Genomic DNA, 13,027 nt, shown 5'->3' on the forward strand with positions numbered 1-13,027 from the left:
ATTCCTAAGAGATAAGGAGAAGCAGTGAGTGTACATACAGTCAATATCAATGCCAAAATGGAGGTCGCTGAGAGCTCATCCATCATTTATGCATGTTGAGTGTGTGTATATGTCTGTTTAAACCTTCATACAGTATATAGACAGAGGTTAGATATCTGCATAAAATATAATCTTGTTTCGCTGAATTTAAAATTTACTTCTATAAATACCAATCATGGAAGATAATCTGATAACCCGTGACCCATGTTATTTCCTTTAAATTGAGTATTGCTATTTTATTCACAGCTATTATGAGGTTAACAGTGAAAGCTAACTTTGAAAAAAAAGCCTTTACAAGAATTCATGGAGAATAATTTCCCTATTTAGATAAGTCCGGACATTTACAAGAACAATCACTTAAATAAAAATAGAATTTAAAGCCTATGTTTAAAACATAGCCTTTATTAATGCTGTCTAGTGAGCTCCATATTTATCTTACATTGAAAGAGTTCTGCTTTGCTTAAGAAAAGACAGAAAAAGTGCATTTACAAGAGTACTTTTTCTTTAATTTTCTGCGAAAATGGAAGGAATCGGAATCACAAGTTGACAAATGTTGTAAAATGAGATTTCAAGAAACATCAATTTTAGTAATGCTACTCCATCACTAGTGTTTCGTTCTGACTTTCTGCTGTGTGAACCAGAATATCCTGATATACAGTCTAGAGCATCTATGTTATTACTCTACAGCATATTAAACACAGAAAAAGGGGTTAGTTAAGAACCCTCTCCAATGTACAAACATGAATAAAAAAATTGATAAAAAAATCACTTTTATACATAATGTATATGCAAACTGCTTTAAATACATGGTTTTGGAAGAGTTATTTACAAAATGTATCTGTCTGTGGGACAATCCACAGACAAAGCAGACACAGTTGCTTTACTTTATTGTTGCATCTCAACTTTGGGAGATATAAGTTCATTCGGCAGTATAGCAAACACAAGAACTTGTGACAAAGTATCTTAAGGGCAACCCAAAAAATTTTGTTCCTCAAAACAAGGTAAGTACTAGGACTGCCAAAGTTTCCAAATAAAGTCATAGTTTAATCCAGATGCCCGCTTACAGATCTATATTGTAGAGGACACATCGACGGACCCACTTTTAATACAGGCATGGCCACTGGATAAAACCTCCTGTAAGAGCCATAACTGATAGGTATGTTTTATCGAAAGAGTGAACTAACCTAGATTTTTTTTTTTCCAATTTTATTAATATTTTAAAAAATACATAAAAATACAACATCCAATGTCTGAATAAATATATTTAACAAGTTGCAAGATACCTTATTTTACACAAAAATTTCAGCTTTAGAAATCTTGTTAAATAACTTCATCGTTGTTATATATTTCATTTTTTGTCTTTTTGTAACAAAATAAAAACTCTGAAATTACATAGAAAAAAGACAAAATATTTTTGTCAAGGGATAAGATAGTCCACTGAAAACCTATTCACAATTCCACTGTAAACATTAATAAACATTAAAATATTTGCATAATTGTGTGCTCAAAAATCCTATAAAAAGTGGAAGACTTATTACAACTGTAGTTTTCAGTCAACTACACTTCCTTTCACAATTTATTTTGTCCCATTTACATCTTTAAAACTGGGCACATTGCTGAACACATACTTTGGCAGTTCTGTATAGCAAGTGCTTCCACAAAGAGGAACTACTCACCAAGAGTTAATATACAGCTCGGTGAAAGTGCAGCAGTTTCTCAGTTCATTTTGATAATATTCTGATGTCTACTTGGTGCACTTGCTCTTCTAAGATTTCCCTAGAACACCTGAATGCTTCATTGGACATAACTTTTCAAATTTGATAAGTGCCCTTTCTCTGCATTAACAAAAAAAAACAAAACAAAACAAAAACAAACACAATGACAAGCATGTCACATTGTGCCTACAAACCTTCAGTTATCAATGAGCTTAATTTCTCTGAACAGTAAATTAAAAAACAAACAAACAAACAACAAAAAAAAGGAGGGTAGAAGGGTAGAACAGATATAGTCCAGCAGTGGAAGTGTGTACAGGATATACTTGGCAATGTCAAACCAGTTGAGTGCTTTCTGTGGTTGAATTTCAGGATTTAAGTCCATGGCAGCAAGTTGCTGGCAAGGCAGAGAAATGTGTATCACCTGCATTCTACAGCAAGCACATTTTGGGGAGGAGAAGACGACGATGGACTCATTCCAGTGTCAGATGAAGCAGATGACATAGACGCTCCTGTATGAGACACTGAATATACAGAACGTATCAGCAGACTGTCCAAGTATGTATCAGAATGAAAGTTTCTGTAGTTATTATATTAAAAAGACCTCAAAGATTTGGCATGTCATAGAAACTGATATACTCAGACCATGCTTACAACTAGGAAGTCCAAATTTTCAATGGACAATTATATACAAAAAAAAAAAAAAATCAGTAAATGTTTTTGTTAGGTTCAAGTTCTGAAAAGCCACAGATGCTCTTTCTAAATACATATATATGAACAGAATAAGCAGATAACACTTTTTTTCCCCAAAAAAATAATACTGTCAAACTTTAGTTGCTTCAGATTCTCTATTTTCAAGAAAATGAACATCTCAGGGGAAGCATAAAGCAAACTTGAAAATTACCTTCTCTGTCTTTCTTTTTTAATCGCTTTCTTCTCCTGTCTATGGTTGCTACTTCTGACTTCAGAGACATGTAGTACTTTCTGATTTCCTGTAGTTTTTCTTGTAAGAAAGAGATCCTTTCAGCGCTGCTCATATTGTCCAGTTCATCTTAAAAGTGGGAAGAAAAGGAATAAAAGCTTCATTAAGGTGATCTTAGAAAAATGAATGCAACTTTCAGAGTATACAAGACACAGTGTGAAAGATATCACTTCCGTAACACTACACCAAAAAGGCCTGTGACTGATTTAGAATATGAGAATTCACATATTTTTCTTCCAGAAAAAAAATTTTTGTAAAATCCCTCTAATCCAAGTCACTTAAATCAGGCAGACAACATTAATAAGAGTCATGCTGCCCATGAGGAAAAGTTAGATATTCAACTATCCTTTCCAGAATCCTTGCACTCTTAATGAAAGACCTTTCTTTAACAATAAGGCATCAGTGGAGGAGGGAAGAGTAACACTCAAAAAAATTCTTTATCTTCCTTAGTTTTAGGCTGTTGGTTTTTTTTAAATGACAGGTGAGAAAAACAAAAGAAAAACATCATAAAATACACCAAATAATTGCTTATCAGCCTGTTCATCCAATCACCACCTCTTCAGATCACAACCTCAATTTTAGCAGCATTGACTCCTGAACTTTAATTTAATATTTTGACCATGGCACCAAAAACTGGGGATTTCAGACTACATTCACTTCTTGGGGAAGCATGAGAGAGGTAGGACTGCAGTGTACAGATGCTCCATAACCCCAAAATTTACTGAAGATCACCCCAAATCATCTGGGATCAACAAGCAAAGGAAGGGGTGAGTGATGTGTGTGTGTGAGGGGGGGGATCAAATTTCTGTCTATTAAAAAAAAAGCTGGAAAGTACAGAAATAGTAGTGAATACGGATATGGAATTCAAGCATTCACTCTGCAGACTTTGCTGAAGCTTTTCTAAAATACTGAAGATCCTATGCCTCAAAATTTATGCTTCACTGTTTAAGATGATACTAAAAAAAAAAACACACCACCACCACCACCACAAAAAAACCAACTTACTGAGTTGAAAACTCCATTTGTGTACTCTAGGAGAAGCATTCTGGTGGTGGTGCTTCTCTCTGTGTTTATCTTTTTCTCCATCTTTGATGTGAGGTGACATCACTCTTGCAGGTGATCGAGAAATCTTCTGTGGTTTGGATGAGTTCATGTGTTTTACAGGAGTACATTTACTGGAACTGTCCAGGACAGGAAGGTCTTCACTGTCACTGCTTTGTCCTGCAGTAAGAGAAACGTACTTGACTTCAAAAACAAAACACTAGCATTTAAAAAATGTTATCTAAGTTACAAAAAGGATTAAGAAAGAACTGCTCCTTCTTGCTCGGAAAATTCCAAAATACACACAGGAAAATTTGAATCATCAGATTCACCACGTAACAATCAGATACAACATGCGCTGAACTCTCAAGTGAACTGATCTTCAATGCAGCAGAGTCAAGGGCTGACCAGGCCCATTAGTTAAGGAGCAATAATCAATTTTTTCTACAGAAGTAATAAGGAAGCTTATTTTAAAATAAGGACATTAGCACAATGATAAGCTATCTTAAGTCACATAGTTTGGGGTTCTAATACAAAGCAGACACTAGAACTCCCTTTTTAAAGATTAAGACTGTATTAATACAGATAGCTAACACATGATTCTGGATATACAGTATATTGCTTTATACATTTACTAAATTGCTTTAAACACCTAAAAGAACACTTGTGAAACTAATAGCATAGAGGCTTTAACAAGAAACAGAACATTTTAAGCTATAGAGTATGCAAACATTTTAGATTCACACAATAATCGCAATATTCTACATTAGCCAGAAAATATGTCTGAATATTCTATGTCAGATAATTAACTATTTTAGTTTGATATTAAAAAAAAATTGACAAAGCTTTCACAAGGCCCAAATACATTGACTCATTCTATTCAGCTTCTTCAAATTTTGATCAAGGTAACAATGATTACCAAAACTGAGGTATGGAAACGTAAGTTCCACCTAACAGAAATAATCTGTATGTAACAATGAAAGCAGGGGGCCCTATACATGTTTATATGACAGCACGCCCTTCCCCATCACCCCCCTCAGGAATGTACCTGTTCCATTCTTTTCATTTTTGGCTGCAGCACTTGATCGCTTTGGAGTACGCTTTTGTTTTTTTGCCAGTGTTCCACTATTGCTGTCACTGGGTCTTTTTTGACCTACATGAGGGGAAAAAGAAAAAAAGATGCACCTCAAATATTTCTGCTACAAACTCTTCATAAGCAAGAAAGAAACATAAAGCTAGAAGATAAAACAAACCAGTCAATTTTAGCAAAGTAATGCCAGACTTAAGATGACTTCAGAAACCATTAGACTGACTTGTCAGAGGAAACGCTCACCCTTCTCTCCGATGTCTCTTTCTTGCACCGCTATGCTACAATTGCTTGACGTAGTACTGGCCTCAAACCCGTTAGCAGACTCGCTTTCGCAGAGCCCTTCTTGAGATTCCTCTGCCACACTGTCGACTTCAATAGTCATGTCACTTTCGCTCTTGATGCTGCGGGACTCATCCTGACTAAGAGTAAGAGGTGAGGCCACTGAAAAGCTTGACTGGGCAGCAGGGGGTAAGGCAGACGGGTTTGAATTTGAAGTGTTCGGGTCTGGCTTTTCTGATATTGTATCTTCACTACTGCTCTTCTCCTTTTCATCCAAGTCATCCAAGTCTACTTCGTGACAGAGCAAAGTTTCCGGACCAATCTGAGGCATTGCATCATCCTCATCTTTTAAGGGAACGTTATCATTTTCCTCAGATGGACATTCAAAGTTCTCATTCCTCATCTCTTGACCGTGCTGAACCGATTCTGCCACCAGGGATGGCATTTCTTCATTTTCAGTTCTGAGAGACTCTTCAGCATTCAGCCCTCTACATTCCTCTGCCCCAGTACATTCATTGGTCCTCTCATCAGATACAATATTTGGGACTTCCATCTCACTCTCCCGTCGATTCCTTTTCTCAGGTGATGCCTGCTCCGAAGTTTTCCTTTTCAAAAGCTTCTTATCTTTTGTCGAAGGTTCCATTTCACTTTCAGTAGTGCTGGAAATCTCTTTACAGTCCAAGGAAGACATGTCTAATCTTTCAGTTTCTGTAAGAGATTCATTTGCCACATCTTCCTGACTTCCTGGTGAAATCTTTGCATTCTCTGAACAGGGATCTTTTGTCTTGCTCCTTCTCCCTTTTCCTTTAGGTGATTTTTCAGCTTCTCTCTTGATTTCTTCCATTTGTTCTGATTTATTTCCAAAAATCTGAACAATTTGTTCACTTTCTTCAACTTCCAGTTTCAGTGTTTCTAATGGCTGCACTTGACTCCTGTCATTTTCTCTCAGTGCATGAGGAATCTTTGGGCTTTCCTCATCTAGCTTCTCATCATTTAGTTTTTCGTTTTTTTCCAGTTCTGAAGTTTCTGGAGAAAATTCTTCATTCAAATTCTTCTCAGATGACTCATCTGCTTCACTGTCAGATGAGCCAGAGTCTGCAGAAATAAAAATAAAAAAAACAGAAGGGAAAAACACCCTAAATCATCAATTACAATTACTTTTGTCGACTACACAAAAACTTTTTACCAGTATTCTATGCTACTAAAATCAATTTAAAATAAACAATTCTAAACTTCAACAACAACAAAAATGTGTATTAATGAACATGCTTTTTACAGTTCTTATTATTACTCAAAATCCTTATTAACTACTGTACTAGTAGAAGTACTATTCCCCAAATTAGCCGGTATGAACAAATGAGTTTAGCAAAAATGATTTCACATATTTCCATGACCTGTAGATATCGTCACCCTATCTGGCATCAGCAAAACCAAGCAACCAACAACCAAACCAAACCATAACTCCCCTTTTCCCCTCTCCATGTACCCCCCCAATCAGGGAAAAAAAAAAACCAAGCATCCCTCCCACACCACAATATGGACCGTCCACTGCTAAACTATTGCACCAATCACACACCATTTACAACACAAGCACTATTATGTTACCAGAAGATTATTGAAGGGACCTGTACTAAAAGATGTTGATTTCACTTCAGTTCTTGTTCGCAGAGGCTTAGAAACATCAAAAATATCGTTGTAATTTGTATATAATTAACTTCGTTACTGGATGATGCACTACTGAGGCTGAGGACTTAATTACCATTATAGAAACTATTATTATACCCCTAGATTTGGTCTGTTCAGAATTAAGACTGAAAGGCTCTGGCCAAAGAAGACAGGATGACTTGCACTGTCATTTCCATGCCACAGCTTGCCAGTGAGCAAATTGTGCTCTTCAACAGTTTCAGTTCAACTACTTCCTCGGTAAAATTCACAAGGAGGGGAAGGAAAAATAAATAAATAAATAAAAACCTCTTCTCAAAAAAGGTACTAAAAAAACCTGAAAAACATACACAGGACTGAGATCACTCACCGTTTGATCCTCTATCAGAATCAAACATTCCTGAGCTACGTCTCGTCTGCCTGCGGGGTGTTGCTAAAATCAAAATCAAAAATATTAATTTTTATAGAGTAAAATCTGCACCGAATTTTGTGTTTTATTGCTTGCACACTGACTGGTTAAGTAGGACTTCAAAGCTGCTGAAAGCACTCTGTTCCCTGAAGTTGTCATGTTAATGCACTGCATTACATCACTGTTTACATGCACTTCCATGCCAGAACAAGAGTGTATCAGATGTACCTTCTGTTCCATTTGGCAATGGTGAGGAATCTGACAAGTTGTTCCGTGCACTTCTGGCTCCTGATTTACCTTCGCTATTAGGTGTTTTGGATAAAGACGTGTTTGATGGAAGAGTAGATTTCAGAGGGGGCCGCCCTCGCTTTGATTTTTGTTTCTCCTCCTCTTTCTTCTCATCCTTTTCGCTGTCTTCTTTATTCTGAGGGAGAGAATTAGGTATTTATTAAGGTGAAACCTTTTCTTATTTTACCCTATACATCAGTTAAAAAGCTACACTATGGACTAAATAATCTTATTTTTTTAAATTAGGAACAATCATAGTCATAAAGTAAGGTACTATAAGAAACTTATTAAAATAATCAGTATTACTTTTGTTCTTTTCTTCTGTTTTCTCTTTGGTCCTCCTTTGTCCACAGGCCAGATAATCCGATCAGCTTTCACCCATTCATCATACCTGAAAGCACGTATCAGCACACTTTCATTATGGCATATAAAAACTTGTTTGCAATATGATATTTAAAAGATTGAATTACAGAAAATGTTTATCAAGGAAAGGTAGAAAAGTAGAGCACGTATTTACAAATACATGCAGTATCTGCCATTAGAAAGATTAAATTTCTAATAAATTTTATTAATAATATTTTTTCTTCTAATAATAATTTCTAATTTGCCATTAAAAATTTACCTTCTAAGATCTTAAGAAAATTTGTGATGAACAGAGGCATGGGGGAATGGAGGTACAAAGTTCCCCGTCTCTTGCTAGCAAAGCACTACAAGTCAGGGAAACGACACAGCTACGCAATTTCTGAATAATTTCACACGATATACCAAAAGTCCATTTTCACCAAATCATGCCTCAACAACAAAATATACCTTTTTTCATTGAGTTTTTAAATTATAGCAACAGACAGAATGAGATTATGAAAAGCACAAAATATACTGCTAGTGCTTATCAAAACTTCCTGATTTATTATCAGGATAAAGGGAAGCCTGTAAGTACCTGGGAGAATACCACCCTCTCCTCCTGCCCAAACTTAAAGTTGCCTCAAAAATAGATTTGCTTAATTTACTTAAAAACTTACGGACTTATCATGTCTCAAGTTATACAACAGAAGTGTTTTATTTTTAAAAAAAATATCACTTTTGTGATACGTTTGCCTATATAATCACAATGTTCTTAAAAACAACAAACCCCGGCGATTTCTACAGCAGTGTTGCGCGGCTGCCAAGAGAAGCTTTTGATAATTTTTTTCCTGTAGTTCTTCGTTGCTTAGCTCTCTCCTACCCTCTCTACATGTAACAACCGTTCTTTATAATCAGTTAGCACTGAACGCAAGAATAAATTTTGTTGCCAAAACCTCAGTCCTTGATAATCTTCTAATTGCAGACGTCTTCACCGTTCCCAGTGACTCTTATTTGAAAGTCTGATGCTGCTAACGCTAGCTGACACAATAAATTACAGGGATACTCCTGTGAGGAGAGAGGATTACTCACTTCAAGCAGGATGGAAACTTGGAAACATACAAGTCTATTCTAAGATTTCAATGCAACAGCGTCACAGCATGAACAAAATTACTACCATTGAAAAATAGAAGAGTCAGATCCTGTTACCATGTTGGTAATTTAACTCAGAGCCAAGTCACCAACTATCTTTCTCTTTTTTTTTTTTTCCTAAAAACAAAAACTGTTTTGGAAGTAATAATCTTTTTAACAAAACAAGAAACGAAAGGCAATGTGTTCTCACCTTACATTCCAACCATAGTAATGAACTAAATATAAAACTTCTCCATCGTCAATTTCAGTGCTTTTAATACTGGCTTCATAAATTTTTTGAGTCTTTCCACGTCCGTATTTTACTTTTACTTTGGTTCCAGTAAGGCAGGGTTCTGTGTCCTCCTCATCCTCTTCACCTTCTGATTCTCCTTTGTTCTCCATTTCCTCCCTGCAGTAAAGTATATTCAAAATACCCACTAATTAGTGACAATCAAATTTTTAACATTTACCTAACACAGCCAAGCTACTAAAAAGAAGGCTGTGTCAAAAATTTTCTAATTTTTTGCATCCTGTGCTGTTTTTAAAACACATTTGCTTTTGACACACTACTTTGAAATATTTTTTTTTTCATCTACACTTTGCTTAATAGATTATAGTTTACTAACAGTGTATGGAAGTTTGGATGGCCATCCCAGTGGCCCTCTCATGGTTGGAAACACCATGGAATGGTGTTCAAACAAATCTTGAATAAATCTGAAACAAACCTTGATTACAACAGTTTTTAACCAAGTTTAAAAGTGTCTACACAGCTTTTATTAGCTATATCTACATCTTATTAGCTGTATCCAATATTTAAACACAGTATCAAAACATTGTTCCAACAATCACAGTCTAACCTATTTTTAGGGTGAACTTAGAGTAATGTAAAAGTTAAACTAAAAAAAAAAGTCACCAGGAAAGAAAATACTGAAAGACTGCGGATTTCTTTTAATACAATATTTTTGCTGGCCCTCAGTGAAAGATGAACTATCCTGTTGTAGCAAATAGTTGAAAGAAAAACAAAGATGACAAGCACCACCTGTATCACTTAAAAGAAAACTATTTTTGATGTCTTAGTCACTTGACATACCCCTGCAACCTGCTACACACCCACACTGCACCTCCATTTGAGGCATTTTTGCATGCTACGGTCTACTGCAAGGTTTTTCTTTGGGCTGCACAGTAACATTTTCTTTAAAATAACTGTGCATTGCCTCCACTCCTCAAACCTCTTTAGCAGAAAAGTTGCAATATCCCTACCCCTAACTCAACAAATCCTATTCATTATCAACTGTGTCCCACACAACTTGGCCACATGCACCAGCAAAAAAGGTAGGAAAACCAGCTTAAACAATTAAAATCCTGTCCTTGACCACAGCCAGAAGCTGTTAGCTAAGAAGACGTCTACTCTGGTAAAAACTCAGACACCTGATCACAGCTTGTTTCTAACCAGGAATGTAAATCCATTTCAAGTTGTCAGACTTTGGATGCAACTTTCCCTCGTGTGGTGGTTTTACCCTGCTGGGCAGCCACACTCCACCACAGCTGCTCTCTCACTCCCCCTCAGAAGAGGGGAAGAATTTAATTAAAGGGAAAAGGAAGAGGGGAAAAAAAAAAACAACTACCAAAGGCCATGAAGAAGCACAAGGAGAGGAAAAAAATGATTCTCTGCTTCCCACAACGAGCGATATTTGGTCATGTCCTGGGACACAGGGCCTCAGTAGGCGTAGCGGTTGTTTGGGAGGACAGACGTCTTCATAACGAGTCTCCCCTCTCCTTCTCCTTTCCCACCTTCTATTGCTGAGTGTGACATCATATGGCATGGAATATCCCTTTGGTTGGTTTAGGTGAGCTGTCCTGGTGATGTCCCCTCCCCACCTCTTGCCCACCCCGGGTTGGAGGGAGCCCTGATGCGGTGCCAGTATTGCTCAGCAGCAGACAAAACACTGCTGTGATACCAGTGCAGTTCTAGCTACAGGCGCAGAGCACAGCACTGCGGGGGCTGCTGCAGGGAACGTTACCTCCACCCCAGCCAGACCCGATACCCCTCTGCAGATGGTTTGTTTCCTCTGCTGTCTCCTCCCCCATCCACTACTCAGTCACTCTGTTGTTGCCCTGCCACGCATCTCCGTGCCATCCTTTTCAACCTGTCTTTAGGTTTCATTCAAACTCCTTTTTCCTCCTTTGCTTTCTTGGCAGATCCTCTCCTACCTACCTACAATACATTTAAGTAACAACAAAACCAAGCAAGCTGCAGGTTCAGTGGTCAGCATTAAGCACGGAAGAAGAGGGGCTCTTTTCCACCTATATTTTAACTGCCCAGTTGCTCACCATCCGTATAGCAGCCTGCTCTACTTGGCACCTATACGCACTAGGGTGATAAAACACAAAGACAACCTTGGCAGGACCTTCAAGGAAATGCAAGTGAAAAATACTGCCTGCCATCTCCCAGAAAAAGGTCACTCCTTAAAGTATAGTAAACTCTCCAAGCTTGAAATAGTATTTTCTTTTTCCTGTCTGGCTGAGTGAATTAAGGTCTTTGATTTTCACGTTTTAAGAACTGGTCAGATCTCCAGCTCTGTGGCTACCCTTGCTTGGAGCATGGCTCTATCAGGACACAGATATACTCCTAGGAAGGTGCTACAAATTAATTCTTACCTCTCCCTCTGCCTCTCTTCCTCTTCATCTGATTCTTTATCAGACTCTTCCTGTTTTTTAATTTTTTTCTCTTTTTGCTTTGGTGTACTTTTTCTCCCTAGTGGAGTTTCATTTTCTTTCTTTTCTGCATTCTCAAGTGTTTCCTCTACATCTTTGTTTTCCTTATTACTGTCTTTTAATTTATCTTGTGTTTTATCCTCTTCACTCTCTCTTTTAGCAGGGGTTACATCACGGACAAGTCTTCTTCGTCCCTAAAGCAGAAACAAAATCGGTTTAAATCTGTTTAATACTGGCACCTTCCTTTCAGCATCTTCTGTCCGGATAGCTACCTGTTGATTTTACAGAACAAATCTGCCAGCTTTAGAAATACTAAATTTTTAAAAGGTACTTTGAGTACCTGCTCAATTGGTGTCTGGCACTGTTGACAGGTTCTTGGGGGTCTAGTACAGATTAACAATTTTACTACTAGAACTATCTTTGATAAGGACATTGCACAGTAACCAGAGCATTTAAAATACATTATGAATGCAAGGTTAGTTATTTGGAGGCTATCCAAAGACAACAGTAGTGAAGGCACTATAACTACGATTCACAGTAAATCGGTAAATACTTTGAAATCATTCATAAACAGACAGTTGTTGACTGGATTAATAAAGCAATAAAATATATGATCAAGTAATATTTAGTTATTGTCAAATTAACATCAACAACAAACGATTAAAAAAAAAATCTTTGATTCCTTTACCATCTCAAGGACTAATTTTCTCCAAAAAGTTTGTCAAGGTAAAACAAACAAACGAAGCTAGTGTCACGCCAGGAATTTCATCAAGGCTGATACAATTTGGAAAAAACACTTTAGATAGAAATAGAATATATAATGCAAATCTAAACTTATGTTTACACTGTGTCTTTCAACTATTGATTTAAAGGCCATATCCTTGTTTGAAAAATTGATTTACAGGAGGTACTTCAGTAGAATTACAGTTCAGTTAACAGGATGCTTACAACTTCGGTGATTTTAAAAGTTGCATTTCCTTGTCCTTCAGTAATATTTCTCTTTTAAGGAGCACATAATGACTTTTTAAAAGATCCAACAGGAATACTACAGCACCCTAATTCAGTCATATTCAAATACCTTAAAAGTATCCTTGTATTCTCCATCAGGTTCAGTTTCCACCAGCTGATGGGTCACTGATCTTATCTACGTAACTACTAACACAACCCTCACCGATACAGCATTCAAAGACAGAGGAAGACAAAAAAAAAAAAGATATCTTCCCTCTCCTATTTTGTCTATGTGCTGTAAAATTGCATGTTTTCTTCAATTAAAAGAGATATTGTGATAAAAATCAACTCAAACAAATAGGACTTCCTTTGATTCTTTACGCTGTAGCAGT

At 36.8% G+C, this 13,027-nt stretch overlaps 1 protein-coding gene across 2 annotated transcripts in view; it reads right to left on the reverse strand.

Annotated features, from left to right (window-relative positions):
* Positions 1-421: 421 nt before the first annotated feature.
* ARID4A (AT-rich interaction domain 4A) overlaps positions 422-13,027 on the reverse strand; it is a 48,071-nt gene continuing 35,465 nt past the window's right edge. The window contains exons 16-25 of one of the 2 annotated variants that reach the window (XM_035551508.2): positions 11,631-11,881; positions 9,184-9,381; positions 7,809-7,893; positions 7,443-7,638; positions 7,176-7,238; positions 5,108-6,238; positions 4,823-4,927; positions 3,739-3,954; positions 2,656-2,802; positions 422-2,275 (exon numbers count right to left, since the gene is read on the reverse strand). In XM_035551508.2, the coding sequence (XP_035407401.1) occupies positions 2,172-2,275; positions 2,656-2,802; positions 3,739-3,954; positions 4,823-4,927; positions 5,108-6,238; positions 7,176-7,238; positions 7,443-7,638; positions 7,809-7,893; positions 9,184-9,381; positions 11,631-11,881 (2,496 nt within the window). In that variant the 3' untranslated portion in view covers positions 422-2,171. The remainder of the gene's footprint in view (positions 2,276-2,655; positions 2,803-3,738; positions 3,955-4,822; positions 4,928-5,107; positions 6,239-7,175; positions 7,239-7,442; positions 7,639-7,808; positions 7,894-9,183; positions 9,382-11,630; positions 11,882-13,027) is intronic. The other variant, XM_035551509.2, reaches the window with a different exon arrangement.

The sequence above is a fragment of the Cygnus atratus genome, chromosome 5, assembly GCF_013377495.2.
Source record: "Cygnus atratus isolate AKBS03 ecotype Queensland, Australia chromosome 5, CAtr_DNAZoo_HiC_assembly, whole genome shotgun sequence".
NCBI lineage: Eukaryota > Metazoa > Chordata > Aves > Anseriformes > Anatidae > Cygnus > Cygnus atratus.